The sequence below is a fragment of the Bombina bombina genome, chromosome 5 (genome assembly GCF_027579735.1).
Source record: "Bombina bombina isolate aBomBom1 chromosome 5, aBomBom1.pri, whole genome shotgun sequence".
NCBI classification, from domain to species: domain Eukaryota; kingdom Metazoa; phylum Chordata; class Amphibia; order Anura; family Bombinatoridae; genus Bombina; species Bombina bombina.
In genome coordinates, this window is record NC_069503.1 from 55,983,576 (window position 1) to 56,000,140 (window position 16,565).

General features: G+C 38.1%; 1 protein-coding gene across 1 annotated transcript in view; it reads left to right on the forward strand.

The window, feature by feature from the left end:
* Positions 1–16,565, forward strand: part of LOC128661304 (zinc finger protein 845-like) — a 271,855-nt gene that overhangs the window by 237,550 nt on the left and 17,740 nt on the right. Inside the window, exon 6 of the mRNA XM_053715575.1 lies at positions 8,791–8,864. Coding sequence (XP_053571550.1) covers positions 8,791–8,864 — 74 coding nt within the window. The remainder of the gene's footprint in view (positions 1–8,790; positions 8,865–16,565) is intronic.

Here is a 16,565-nt window from a genome sequence, read left to right on the forward strand (position 1 = left end):
TCTGGATGATACTGTTCAGGCTGTGCCACAGTTTTTTTCCTCAAACGTCCCAAGCTTTTGTATGACATCATATGCAGTGTCCTGCGGTTCCTCTCAATTTCCTGGAGGAGTTTTTTGCTTGCAGAATAGTCTGCCCCCAGGTATCTTCGTGTATCTGTGGCATTTTCTGATTTTTTCCTGTTTTAACCCTTTCAGTGCTAATGACGGCTCAGAACCGTCGTAGCACTCCCACCTTGAGGGAGATCTTCTGCCTGTAGAGGGACAGGCATTGGCGGGGCATCACGTTTTGCGTGGTGACGTCACGCGCAATGATGTCATGACGGCACCGCGCAACTTTATTAACAATTTGTCAATACAAAGTATAGGGAAAGGGGGCATGCTGCTTAGAAGCCTGTATCTCACGCATCTAAGCAGCTACAGACCCCCCAAGACCCACCATTGGAAAGGTAATCGCCTAACCTTTCAAATGGTGTAAGTCTTGGGGATCTGGAAAAATAAAACAAAAGTTCAAACATTTTTTCTCACAAAATAAAAAAATAAATTAAATCAGCTTAGCACCCAGGCGGGAAAGTGCTTAGCACTCAAAGGGTTAAAGGGAAATTGCAAGAGCAACATTAACAAATCAGATAGTAAGGTTTCTTGCTGCTTACTGCTACTTTTTTTCCTTCCTATAGTGTATGAGGAGGATATTTCTTAGCATCTGAGGGTTAAAGCTCAGATTCTGTTAGTATAATTCCTTCATTTGGCGATGAAGTATTTCTCTTCAGTATCAAGCCTGGACTCCTTTGTGTATTATTAGGAGGTTGGCTTCTAGATAGACCTTGGCTCCCCTGTAATTGTCTATTCTCAGAATTTAATATATACTGGGATTCAGCTGGGGGGAATTTAAGCTGTCTCCTTTAATTTTCATGGCACTTGATGCTTAAAGTAGTAGAGGTCTTTACTATTATGGTTAGAGATCTTCAACCCGTATAGAGGGTGGATGCTCTTTAATAGATGGACATTTTTTTGGACAAGTGCATCATCTCTTTGGTGCAATGCCTTGTCTGACTCCATTTGGAAGTTTCCATGAGGAGATCCAGATCAGAAGGGCGCCGTTGGGCCAATCTTTTATTTTTGTTGCTTCCTTCGTAACTTCAGGAAGTCTTCCCCTCTGTCTTCCAAGATGGAGCAATTCAAGTCCTCTTGGATACCCAGTACAGTCTTGGATCAGGGGGAAGTAATTATGGAAATCTGCAGCTGTATTTCATTCAGCATGTAGGGTTTGTCCCGAGCCAGGATTGAGTCCTGTGGGAGGCAGTTACAATTTTTATCATGCCTGGATACAGGATGTCCTGGATCTCTAAAGGACTATAGATATAGTATTCCAGGGTTTATAATTGGAATTCATCCTCTTCCTCTCAGGAGCAGGTTCCTCTTTATATTATCTGTGGTCCAGATAAGAAGAGAGACGTTCTTGAAATGTTTTCAGAATCCTCCACCATGGGACTATTTGTTACTGTTCTAGTTTTGGAACATGGTTTAGTTTATTTTTCTTGTAAAAAGGAGGAAATTGGACAGTAAATGTCTAACTAAGATGGTGCAAGTGGGTCAGTCTATATTGACATTAGACTTTAAGGATGCGTATCCTTAGGTTCCCATTCAATTCTCTAATAATTTTTGAGTTTTGCTTTCTGGCCAAGCTTTTTCAGTTGTGGGCCATCTATGGTTTTGCCAGTTCCCAGTGTTTTCTCTTTCTAGGCTGCAATTCGTTTCCAGGTTTGCAGGGGTGTCCCTCCTGGATGTTCTATTGGTATTTTTCTATAAACAAAATCTCTTTTGGAGGATTTTGTTATCTTCTTAGCTCCACAACAGTGGAGCTGGAAAAGAGGTTCCCTTGTTCCAAGTACAGGGGTAGGGTGTTTAGGGACTATATTTTCTCCTTATCGATGTAACTGTCTCACAAAGGTTAGATGAGCCAAGATCTTTCTTTTTGCCTGTTTTTACTCTTCTGTTCGACAATCAGTGGCTCTATGTAGGGAGGTGATTGGTCTGATGGTGTCTTCTATGGACATCATTCCCTTGCTTGATACCGGTTGAGAGCTTTGCAGTTGTGCATGCTCTGATGGTGCAATGAGGATTGCAATGTAATCCTCATTGCAATGGGGATTGTTTCAGAGAATCTAGTTATGCTGACAAGGGTATCTTCCCGTGATGGTTCTATCAGGGATCAGTCTCTGGTCACATGCTCTGGAGACTTTTTTACAGCAGCCAGCTGGGCTGGGGTGGAGTCTGGTTTTTGTTGTAGGTGCAGGGACTATGATTCTAGGAGTTGTCTGTTCTCCCCTTCACATTTGGAGTTGAGAGTGATTTCTATGCTCTGAGGTTTGGCCTCATTTGACTTTAGCCCAGTTTTCAGGTTCCGGTCAGACAATATAGCCCCTGTGGTTTCTTCAACCTCCAGGGAGGTACTCTGATTTCCTTAGTCATGAAGGATGTGTTCAGGTTTTTTCTGTGGACGGGTGCTCACAGTTATGGTCTTTCGGCCATTCACGTTTCTGGAAGTGGATAACTGGAAACCAGATTCTGAGCAGACAGTCTTTTCATCCAGTTGAGTGGGAACTTCTCCCGGAGGTGTTTTCCAGTTTGATTCTCAAGTGGGGTCAACCGGAGTTGGATCTTATGGCATCTCGTCTCAATGCTAAGCTTCCGCAAGTACGGATCGAGGTCAAGGGATCCTCAGGCTGTACTGATAGATGCTCTAGCAGTTCCTTGGAGGTTTAGTCTGGCATACGTATTTCCTCCATTTGCCCTTCTTCCTCGGGTCATTGCTCGGATCAGACAAGAGAGGGTGTCGGTGATTCTCATTGCACCGGCGTGGCCTCACTGGATCTGGTATGCAGATCTGGTGGAGATGTCATCCTTCCCACCTTGGAGTCTTCCGTTAAGGAAGGACCTTCTACTTCAGGGGCCCTTCCTTCATCTAAATCTCATTTCTCTGAAGCTGACTGCTTGGAGATTGAACGCTTAATTTATCTAAGCGTGGTTTTTTTGAGTCGGTTATTGAGTCTATGATTCAGGCGCGTAAGCATGTGACTAGAAAGATCTATTATAATATATGGCATAAATATCTGTGTTGGTGTGAATTCAGAGGCTACTCTTGGAGTAGAGTCAGGATTTCTATTTATTTGTTTTTTTTTTGGCTAAAATTTGGCCTGTGTTTACGTTTGCTACTCCACTTTGGAGTGTTAATTTGGTTCTTAGAAGTTCTTCAACAGGCCCTGTTTGAACCTATGCATTCTTTGTATATTTAGATATTATCCTTGAAAGTTTTGTTTCTAGTTGCTATTTCTTCGACTTGAAGAGTTTCAGAGCTTTCAGCCTTACATTATGAATCGCCTTTTCTTATTTTTCACTCTGATAAGATAGTTCTGCGTACTGACTTGGGTTTTGTTCTCAAGGTTTATATTATTCAGGAGATTGTTGTTCCTCCTTTGTGTCCTAATCCTTCTTCTCATAAGGAGTGTTTGTTGCCCAACCTGGATGTGGTTCGTGCATTGAATTTTTTTATTTTTTTTTGCAGGCGACTAACGATTTTCGCCAGTCTTCTTCTTTATTTGTTTTGGTTTCTGGGAAGCATAAGGGTCTGAAAGCTATGGCTACTTCTCTTTCTTGTTGGTTGAGGAGTGTTATTCGCTTGGCTTATGAGACTGCTGGTCAGCAGCCTCCTGAGAGAATCACGGCTCATTCCATAAGGGCTGTTTCATCTTTTTGGGCCTTCAAAAATGGAGCTTCTGTAGATCAGCTTTGCAAGGCTGTGACTTGGTCATCTTAGCATACTTTTTCTAAATTTTACAATTTTGATACTTTTGCTTCAGCAGAGGCTTATTTTGGGAGGAAGGTTCTTCAAGCAGTGGTGCCTTCTGTTAAGGTTTCCTGTCTTGTCCCTCCCTCATCATCCGTGTCCTCTAACTTGGGTATTGGTTCCCAACAGTAATTAAGATGATCTGTGGACTCACCATTTCATTAGAAAGAAAACATAATTTATTCTTACCTGATAAATTTCTTTCTTTCTTGACACAGTGAGTCCACGGCCCGCCCTGTGTTTTTTTTAGACAGTTTATTTTTTTTAATAAACCTCAGGCACCTCAGCACCTTATATTATTTCCTTTCTCCTTTCCCTTAGGTCGAATGACTGGGGATTGTGGATAGGGGAGTGGTATTTAAAAGTTTTTACTGTGATGCTCTTTGCCCCCTCCTGCTGGTCAGGAGTGATATTCCCAACAGTAATCAAGATGATCTATGAACTCACCATGTCAAGAAATAAATTGATCAGGTAAGAATAAATTATGTTTTTTCATAAGGCACTTAACCAACTAATAGATAATGCTAAAGGCCTGACTATTATAGGAGGAGACTTTAACTTTCCACTCAACCCAGTAATAGATACATCCACTGGAAAATCTTATATGGGAAATAGACGAACAAAGGCTAACTGGCATGCTCTCCAAACCCTCCCACTATATGACACCTGGCAGATTACGCATCCCACTTTTTGGGACTACACCTTCTCACATCCACAAAACTCCTACTCCCGCCTTGACTACATACTTTGTGACCAAACCACACTATCTAAGTTAAAAGATTCTAAGATAACACATACTGTATGGTCAGACCAAAGTGCAGTGATTAACAATTTACTTGGTCCTCTATACCACTTAGCTGTCCAAGCTGGAGGCTCAATGATCTTATATTTTCAGACCCACTCATCCTTACGGACATCAAGGAGAGAACAGCTGAATTCTTTTCTTTTAATAATCCCCTAGACACTTCTAACGCCAACAATTGGGAAGCATACAAATGCTATATACAGGGGGAACTCATCAAACACACGAAGAGACAACATCAACAAAGAACTGCACAATATAATACTCTCACCTCTAAACTTATGCAATCCGAACTGGCACATAAACTTAATCCGACTTCCCTTCAACAGCTGGACAGATATACTTTAAACAATTATATAATTAAAAAATGCGCATTTGCGCTCCCTCACCATGAAAGCAAAGTTTTTTTGATGAAAGCAGTAAAAAAGGTCACATGCTTGCTAGATTCCTCAAAAAAAAGAAATACAAAACATTTATTAAAAACATTTAAAAGCCATACGGGACTCACCTCTTTTGATAGTAGAGCCATGCTAAAGGACTAAAGGCTAAAGATTATCTAGCCCATATTAACCTCCCATCCCTTACAGCAGAAGACTCCTCCACTTTAGACGAACCATTCCATATACAAGAAATTCTAATGGCTATAAAATCCCTCCCACTAGGGAAAGCCCCAGGCCCAGGTGACTTCACCCCCAAATTCTACCATCTACTTTAAACACAATTAAGCACACAACTCTTTACTCTATTCCAATCGATAGACCAGACTGGCAATCTCTCTTAACACCTCTTGGAGGCTACCATATCAGTGATTCTAAAACCAGGCAAATGCCCTGATCAAGTAGGTAACTATAGGCCAATATCCCTATTGAACATAGATGTAAAACTATATGCTAAGATTCTAGCCGTATAAATAAAGTCCTACCCTACCTCATCCATACTGACCAGGTGGGCTTTATCCCCAGCAGAGAAGCCAAAGACAATTCCATTCGTATACTTCAAACTACATTACTCCAATAATAGCAAAACCCCAATTATTTTGCTCTCTACGGATGCTGAGAAGGTATTCGACAAGGTGGACTGGGAGTTCATGTGTTCCACCTTGTTAAAATTTGGGTTCTCTACCAAATTAGTTACAAGAATAAAGGCCCTATACACAAACCCTACTGCTGTAATCCTTGCTAATGACTCAACTTCCAAAAATTTTTCCATTAAAAATAGTACCTTACAGGGCTGCCCCCTATCACCCCTCCTATTTGCTCTTACAGTTTAGACTTTTGCTACACATATCCGATGTAATCCAAACATCAAAGGACTGAAATTTGGCACCATAGAACAAAAATGCCTACTGTACATAGACATCATCTTCACCATAGGCTCCCCAAGCATATCCATCCTCACTCTCCTAAATGAACTTGATACATATAAAGTAATCTCTAACTTTTTTCCATCAACATGGACAAATCATCCCTCCTACCCATTAACCTGACAGACAAAACCACATATATAACCTCAAACATCCTATTCTCAACCTCCAACTCTATATGATATCTAGGCATCACTATTACACCAGACTTAACAGAGCTATTCAATTTTAATTATCTTCCATTACAAACTGATACCCAGAAGCTTTTAGAATCATGGCATTAACAGGGCCATTTATCATGGATCGGTCGTGTAAATGCTGTAAAAATGACAATGCTCCCAAAATACCTTTTATCTATTTCAAGTACTCCCACTTGATCTACCCTCTCACTGTTTCATAACACAATATAAACATTTATGTGATCATACCACTGACCAAGAGTAGCAAAACAGACCTTATACCTAAACAGGGAAGATGGTGGCCTAGGAATTCCCAACCTGACTACTTTAGGGCTACCCATCTAGCACGTATTGCTGCATGAAATCATAACCCTTTTAAGCCATGGGTCCAATTAGAAGCAGCGCTCCCCAATCTTCCTTCTTTGGGCGAGATGTGTTGGATCCCTAAAAGATACAGACCAACAACATGCACCACCAACTACTATGTAGCAAGCACACTTAAAACATGGGACAAAACCATCCAATTAAATTGCATAATCTCAAGCCAAATATCCCCTCTCACCCCACTCTGGGGACATCCATTGTTCCTCCAGCCAGAATTGACACAAACAATCTCCATAACCGATCAATTACAACTACCAATATCTTCACTGTTTAAAGATGGACATTTCAGAACGCAAAATGACTTACAACATAAAGGAACACCTTTTCACAAATGGTTTGTATATCTTTAAATTCGTCACGCAAACCAAATAAATCCACATAAGCTAAATTTCGTTAGACCTATCACACCATTTGAATCCTTATGTATTAATTTATAGTATGCTTAGAGGCTGCTTCCCAACACATAAACCCCTATACATAAGTAAGTGGGAAAATCAACTGCAAGAAACGTTTACAGAAGAACAATGAAGCAAATTCTTTAAATTGACTAAGAAAGCATCCATCTCTCCAATCATTGTAGAACTTAACTACAAAATCCTATCAAGATGGTACCTCACACCCCACGACTCCACAGTATCTTCACTGGTGCCTCCTCACTGTGTTGGAGACATTGCGTTGAAATAGGCACTCTCCCATATCTTGTGGCATTGCCTCAGATAAAAACATTTTGAGAAAACCTCACCTTACACATTAACTCAATATTAGGCACAGCACTCGAAATTCGCCCTTCCATAATACTCCTCAATGACCTCCCCCAAATCCCCTGTCTGTATCATAGGAAATTGTTACAATGTATGATAATTGCGCCAAGAGATATAATACCTAGATTTTGGATAAAAGCGATAACACCCACCTTACAAATGTGGCTAAAGGAAGTGATCATGTTCTCTCTGTTTGGAAAAACTCCACTACTGCTTTCAAGGTAAAGCTGATTTTATCTTAGACATCATATTTATATGGGACCAGAAAACAACAATATAACCTAACCAGTACCTTTGACACAAAACCTTCTTCTCATCTCCCCGACCTCCCCCTCCACCCCTTCTTTAACTTATTTCCTCTCCTACTTTTCCCCCTCTTTAGAAATATCCTTCATTTCTTTACGGTCACACGGCTACGTTGATTATAGTGCCTCTAATTTATGTTATCAACAGTGACTGTAATTTGTATTTATATTTTACTTTGACTATATTCCACAAATGTTAAGTGCTAATGTTATTCATGTTGTGTTCATTTTTGAAAAATTCAATAAAAACAATTTAATTAAAAAAAATAACTGTTTGCTGTTTGTAATTTATTTCCATTATCAAATTGTACACAGCCTTTTAAATTACCTGTTATGTGGCACTGGCTCCTACTTAGCATATGCAAGAGTTCACATTATATAAAAATATGTGTCTGTCATTGGCTGATAGCTGTCACATGGTACAGGTGCAGAACTACATTTATCAGAAAACAATTTACTATGACTTTAAAAAGAGAAGTAGGTTTTATTGCATTGTATTTTTATTATGCATTTGTTGATTTTGTAATTCTATATGTTATGGTCCTTTTAAATGGACTGAATTTGTCAAAAGAACATATCTCATTATATTATCACTCCTTGTAAACAAAAAAAATCTTTCTTTTCTTAACTCTATCCAAGATAGCAATTGAAATGAACATTTTAGTGCCTATCTTGCAGTGTGATTTAAGACAACTCAGTATTGACCAAGAGAAGTTAAAGGACTGGGGGTGGAGCACATGACAAAATGTCTGACAGTGAGAATTAGTAGGAAGTACAATACCAATACTGCAGTATACGATTTAACTTATATTTTAAACTGATTTTAAACATTTCTTTCAGGAGAAAATATTGTTTCATATAAATGATAGAAAATAAAAATTATAATATATTTGTAAATTTGTGATATGGCCCCACTTAAATAGATTTTCTACCATTATGTTGTATAGATCTGGGAAGATTAATATATAAGGGGCAATTATAACACCCACATAGTTTACTGTACTAAATGCTTGTGGTAAATCATCTCATATGTAATAACCTAATCTGCATCATATGAATTGTTATGTGTGCCTTTAATTATACCATACGTACAGTTAATCAGAACCATTATTTATTATTATCTGTCTAAAGCATTTAATATACTTTTTACAGACACGGCCACAACACTGAGAGATATCAGGTATTGATGTTGGAGCCTGTTATCAGCATGAACTCAAATGGGTTAGGTGAGTAAAATAGATATTAAAATTGAAAGCAAAAAAGAGAGAGCGCCTAATGGTGTGATATCGTCTGGGACCAGGTAGATATAATCATTAACATCATCAGCCAAATGGATACTCACAAAAGGGTGGGCACTCAAAAGTAGTGCATGCAGGCAGGCTGACCTTTATACAGCAGTCAGTACGCTGAATATGTGGAATTCGTGTTGGAGATCTGTTGTAATAGAAAAGGAAGAAAGCGCCTAATAGTGCAATAACGTCTGAACCCAGGCAGACACAGACAAAACAGCAGTAACAACAAGATGGATACTCACAAAAGAGTTGGCACTCGCAAGTAGTGCATTCAGGCAGGCTGACCTTAACACAGCAGTCAGTACGCTGAAATATTGGGATTTGTATCCCTCTGGCCGATAGTATTGTTGTTTGAAACCTTTGTCAGCTCGGGCTTGTCCTCCGCACACAGCGTGTGCACTCGATCAGCGTCTGCAACTCAGCTGTCTGTGATGAACGGTAATCTTCTGAATGTGATGTGGGTAATCCCAATAGTATACCTGAAGCTGTGTGATAGCTCAGAGTGTATACAATGTGGAATGATTGTTAGTCCATTATGGTCATGGCAAGGAAAAAAAGAAAAGCTTAAAAAATGTTTTAAAACAAAAAGGCTTAAAAAAGGAAGTCAGCGGACAAATGCTAGGTGATTAATATTAAAAAAGTATTTATTTGGAGCTAAATACAACGCGTTTCTCGGCCGTAATGCTCACTGGCCGTTTCCTCAGGTAAGAATAAAGGTGTAGCAGGAAAAGACATTTTAAAACACATAGAACGATCATGATTGGGTGGAACATCCACCAACAAAAAACACCATGCATTTGTTGTATATTAGAAACAATGTCACACTGACAATCAAGTAAAATACATTTGTTGCTTACTAATAAAAAACAACTAAATATTTGCAAATTCAAAACATAAAACTATGTAACAATTTAAAACGATCTGATGGCAAATTAATTAAAATAAGTTTAACTGAACTACGTGTGTGCATTTGAAATGTGCAATATATTCAGTGATTGTTCCGGCTATGAAAAAGATTAAACTATGAGTCAAATGAACAATCTGAGTACACGTACTTGTAAAAATGTATTTTTAATGTGCTAAATGTACAAATCTAAAATGTACAATATACTAAGCAGTTGTGCGAGCTGTATTGCAATAATATTAAAATATAAATACTGATGCACTTTTGTGCTCTGAAAAAAGGTCTGAAAAAAGAGGATATAGTCCATCTAAACAAAGAATCTTGAAAGTGGCATAATGAAATGAATAGGATAGACTTATTATTAGCATAACAATAGTTGTGGACAACTCCTTGTGCTAAACTTGTTAGTTGAACACTGCCAAACCTAAGTTTGAAGTCAAGCCTGATGGCTATAGGGTATTAAGTTTGTGAATTCAGAAGGTTTCACATTGTCTTAATTTGATCATTCTATTGTAATCTGTTGAAGGAGGTACATAATCTATAGGATAAAATTTGTAAATTTCAGGATTGCCTTGGTGCTTGTAAAAGCAATGTTCTGGTATGCTATGTTTGACTTTTTTCTTTTTACAATTTGTACAATTGCGTAAATGTTCTCCCCACCGTGTTTTGGCCTTTCTTGAGGTGCGACCCACATATTGAACCCCACAGACGCATTCAAGGACAAAGACTATGAAGATAGAATTGCAATTTAGAAATTTCTTTATGGGAAAAGTTTCACCAGTAGTCATAGAAGAAAGTCTTCTTACCAGATGGTATATATTTACACGTATTACAGCCTCTTTTTCCACATTTATAGACTCCTGTATGACTTAAAAAAGTCATTTTGTTGGTGGATGTTTTATTGGAAATTGTATGTTTAACTTTTTTGCTGGGAGCTAGCTTGCTCCTCAGAGTTGGAGCTCTAGTGTATTCAATTTTGGGATAACTATCTACAAGATTCTTTAAGATAGGATCTTTTAATATAATCGGCCAATGTTTGTTTAAAATCTGTCTGTTTGTTTAAAATCTTTATAATTATTATTATATTGAGTGATAAACAATGGACTTGCAGAAAAAGTGTTTTTCTCTTTTTATTTGATGGTTCTGTTTTTGTTAAGTAAAGTATCTGTGTCTAAAAGTCTAGCTTTATCTCTACATGAGATCAAAAGATCATTGGGGTATCCTTTGTCCAGGAATCTTTGATGGATAATTTTACTCTGTGAGTCAAAAAATTACAACTATGAACAATTACGTCTAATCCTCTCAAATTGGCTGAAAGGGATGTTTGATAGCCAACTTTTGTGATGGTTGCTGTTATAATTTAAATAGCTGTTACTATCCACTATTCTATGGCCGCTACATTGATGATTTGATTTTTTATGGAGAGTTGATTTTTCCTCAGCAACGGTTTTTGACGCTTCTCTCAATGAAAATGAATTTGGCTTGTCTTTCTCTGCTGACATTAACAAGCAAACCATATACTTTTTAGATCTCACACTGAGTTGGGACCAATCAGGGAATCTTTGTTCAAAAACATTTTTCAAGAAAGTGGATAGTAACAGCTATTTAAATTATAACAGCAACCATCACAAAAGTTGGCTATCAAACATCCCTTTCAGCCAATTTGAGAGGATTAGACGTAATTGTTCATCGTTGGAATTTTTTGACTCACAGAGTAAAATTATCCATCAAAGATTCCTGGGCAAAGGATACCCCAATGATCTTTTGATCTCATGTAGAGATAAAGCTAGACTTTTAGACACAGATACTTTACTTAACAAAAACAGAACCATCAAAGAAAAAGAGGAAAAACACTTTTTCTGCAAGTCCATTGTTTATCACTCAATATAATAATAATTATAAACAGATTAGACAGATTTTAAACAAACATTGGCCGATTATATTAAAAGATCCTATCTTAAAGAATCTTGTAGATAGTTATCCCAAAATTATATACACTAGAGCTCCAACTCTGAGGAGCAAGCTAGCTCCCAGCAAAAAAGTTAAACATACAATTTCCACTAAAACATCCACCAACAAAACGACTTTTTTAAGTCATACAGGAGTCTATAAATGTGGAAAAAGAGGCTGTAATACGTGTAAATATATACCATCTGGTAAGAAGACTTTTTCTTCTATGACCATTGGTGAAACTTTTCCCATAAAGAAATTTCTAAATTGCAATTCTATCTTCATAGTCTATGTCCTTGAATGCGTCTGTGGGGTTCAATATGTGGGTCGCACCTCAAGAAAGGCCAAAACACGGTGGGGAGAACATTTACACAATTGTAAAAATTGTAAAAAGAAAAAAGTCAAACCTAGCATACCAGAACATTGCCTTTACAAGCACCAAGGCAACCCTGAAATTTACAAATTTTATCCTATAGATTATGTACCTCCTTCAACAGATTACAATAGAATTATCAAATTAAGACAATGTGAAACCTTCTGGATTCACAAACTTAATACCCTATGGCCATCAGGCTTGAATTCAAACTTAGATTTGGCAGCGTTCAACTAACAAGTTTAGCACAAGGAGTTGTCCACAACTATTGTTATGCTATCATGATAACTTTTGTTTACAACAATAGCTCTTATTGTATCTTATGTTATACCATTATGAGCCATTTTTCAGCCAATCATTAGATTAACAATAAAATAGTCATCAGACCAACCATTAAGGAATTTTATTTATCATCTAATAACGATTAAGTTTTATTCTTATTCATTTGTTTATTCTTATCCCATTGAATGATATTAAAATCACAACCAACCAGTTTCATATGTCAGGGCTCCCATTACAATTAAATATATATGCACATATATATGTATATATTTTTTCCCCGTCATTTCCATATTGTAATATTTATCATTAATCAATACAACCAGTTTTACTACATCCAGTTCGTAATAAGTCTATCCTATTCATTTCATTATGCCACTTTCAAGATTCTTTTTTTAGATGGACTATATCCTCTTTTTTCAGACCTTCTTTCACAGCACAAAAGTGTATCAGTATTTATATTTTAATATTATTGCAATACAGCTCGCACAACTGCTTAGTATATTGTACATTTTAGATTTGTACATTTAGCACATCAAAAATACATTTTTACAAGTACGTGTACTCAGATTGTTCATTTGACTCATAGTTTAATCTTCTTCATAGCCGGAACAATCGCTGAATATATTGCACATTTCAAATGCACACACGTAGTTCAGTAAAACTTATTTTAATTAATTTGCCATCAGATCGTTTTAAATTGTTACATAGTTTAATGTTTTAAATTTGCATATATTTAGTTGTTTTTTATTCGTAAGCAACAAATGTATTTTACTTGGTTGTCAGTGTGACATTGTTTCTAATATACAACAAAGGCATGGTGTTTTTATTGGTGGATGTTCCACCCAATCATGATCGTTCTATGTGTTTTTTAAATGTCTTTTCCCGCTACACCTTTATTCTTACCTGAGGAAACGGCCAGTGAGCATTACGGCCGAGAAACGCATTGTATTTAGCTCCAAATAAATACTTTTTTAATATTAATCACCTAGCATTTGTCCGCTGACTTCCTTTTTTAAGCCTTTTTGTTTTAAAACATTTTTTAAGCTTTTCTTTTCTTTTTTCCTTGCCATGACCATAATGGACTAACAATCATTCCACATTCTATACACTCTGAGCTATCACACAGCTTCAGGTATACTATTGGGACTACCCACATCACATTCAGAAGATTACCGTTCATCACAGAACAGCTGAGTTGCAGACGCTGATCGAGTGCACACGCTGTGTGCGGAGGACAAGCCCAAGCTGACAAAGGTTTCAAACAACCATACTATCGGCCAGAGGGATACGAATCCCAATATTTCAGCGTACTGACTGCTGTATTAAGGTCAGCCTGCCTGAATGCACTACTTGTGAGTGCCAACTCTTTTGTGAGTATCCATCTTGTTGTTACTGCTGTTTTGTCTGTGTCTGCCTGGGTTCAGACGTTATTGCACTATTAGGCGCTCTCTTCCTTTTCTATTACAACAGATCTCCAACACGAATTCCACATATTCAGCGTACTGACTGCTGTATAAAGGTCAGCCTGCCTGCATGCACTACTTTTGAGTGCCCACCCTTTTGTGAGTATCCATTTGGCTGATGATGTTAATGATTATATCTACCTGGTCCCAGACGATATCACACCATTAGGCGCTCTCTCTTTTTCGCTTTCAATTTTACAGATCATCCGACTCACCACCGGTTTGGAGCGAAGCTGCCTTACATATTTGCTGATTGTGACAGCGATTCTATCCACCGTTTGTTTTTGTTTGCTGGACATTACTGTGGGGGTTTTATGATTTCATATTTATATTGATTTGTACACAATAGGTTTTATACAATTTTTTGGAAAATATTACTTGACAAGATAATATCGTATCACAGTCCTTTAGAATAAGACCAAAGTTAGTATTGGTTACACCTACTCCTTTTGCACCAATCAGGTTTTTTTCAGTATTAGATTTTTCACTTATTCACCAGCAACACAACAAGACGAGATATATATCTTTCACTTGCAAGGTGTATCCAGTCCACGGATTCATCCTTACTTGTGGGATATTCTCAATCCCTACAGGAAGTGGCAAAGAGAGCACACAGCAGAGCTGTCCATATAGCTCCCCCTCTGGCTCTGCCCCCCAGTCATTCTCTTTACCGCTCTAACAAGTAGCATCTCCACGGGAGGGTAAAGTGAATGTGGTATTAGATTTGTAGTTTTTATATCTTCAATCAAAAGTTTGTTATTTTTAAATAGTGCCGGTTTGTACTATTTACTCTCTGGTAGAAAGTGATGAAGAATTCTGCTGAGAGGAAAACGATTTTAGCATGTTGTAACTAAAATCCACTGCTGTTCCCACACAGGACTGAGGAGTACCAGAAAACTTCAGTTCGGGGGAACAGTTTGCAGGCTTAACTGCTATAAGGTATGTTTAGTCATTTTTTTCTAGTCAAGACTTAGTAATGCTAGAAGACTGACAAGAATCCCCATGTGGGGAAGGTAAGCCATATTCCGAGACTCAGTATAGAAGGAAGGCTTAATTAAAAGGGCTCAAACACTGGTGGACACTGTTAAGGGGCAATCGATTATTTTATAATAAAAATCTGATCATTATACAAGTTTTTATTACATTTGGATGTGTTTTATGGGGTTTTATTCCACATGGCATATATTTAGACACCTATTTAGGCTTTTGAAGGCCCCACAACTCCGGAGTGGAGAGGGAGGGGGCCTAAATTTCGCGCCTCAGTTGCGCAGTTGATATTGCAGACAGCTTCATGCAGCTTCACGTGTAGGGTCCAAAGATTACTTGAGGACTTCATAGAGGCTTATTTTCGATCAAACTAATCCCCAGGGAGCAGGTAGGGCCACAGCAGATTGCTGTGGCATGGTGCTGTAGTTTGCTAACCGGTTGTCAGCTTTAGGTTGCTCCGGTTTGGGCATTAAGGGGTTAATTGACTTGAAATTCACTGTGCAATCATTTCAAAGCATTAGGATCATATGGTGAAAATTTCATAAAGATTGGATAATTTTTTAAGATTTAGTAAAAAAGTGTGTGCTTTTTATTATTTAAAGGCACAGTACCGTTTTTTTTATCAAATTGTATATTTATGTGTTTGAGTGCTGTCTAAGTCTGTTTAACATGTCTGAGCCTACAGATAGACGTTGCTCTATGTGTTTAATAGCCATGGTGGAACCCCCTTTACATTTGTGTTTAAAGTGTGCTAAGGTATCTATGCATTTTAAAGACCATGCTGTGACACTTAAAAATGTAGCCCAAGATGATTCTTTGACAGAAGGTAACGAGGATAGTCCACCTTCCTCTCCTCATGTGTTGACACCAGTTACGCCCGCGCAAGCTCCTATTACATTACAACAATTAGCAGCAGTCATGGATAATTCCCTTGTGGCATTTCTATCCAAACTGCCAGTTTTTCCTAAAATGCGTTTTAAGAACAGAGTATGAGCAATCAGAAGCTTTGGAGGGTTTGTTTGTTGTACCCTCACAACACTCTGATGTGGCGGTGAGGGATGTGCTGTCCGAGGGAGAAATTTCTGACACAGGAAAGGTTTCTCAGTGGGCAGAATCAGATTCCTTAGCGTTTAAATTTAAGCTGGAACACCTCCGCGTGCTGAAATTGTGTAAAATGGACAAGTTTCTAGAAGTCCCTGTATACACTGATGCGTTTCCGATCCCAAAGAGAGTGGCGGATATTTTGACTAGGGAGTGGGAGAGACCAGGTGTACCTTTTGTTCCCCCCCATATCTTTAAGAAAATGTTCCCTATAACTGATCCCAGGCGGGACGCGTGGCAGACGGTCCCTAAGGTAGAGGGGGCAGTTTCAACACTAGCCAAGCGCACAACCATACCAATAGAAGACAGTTGTGCTTTCAAAGATCCTATGGATAAAAAATTAGAAGGTTTACTAAAGAAAATATTTGTTCAACAAGGTTTCCTTCTCCAACCTATTGCCTGCATTATTCCTGTAACTACTGCAGCGGCTTTTTGGTTTGAAGCGCTGGAGGAGTTGCTCCAGAGGGAGACTTCATATGACGAAGTCATGAATAGAATTAATGCTTTAAAGCTGGCTAATTCTTTTATCACAGATGCCGCTTTGCAATTAGCTAAGTTAGTGGTGAAAAATTCTG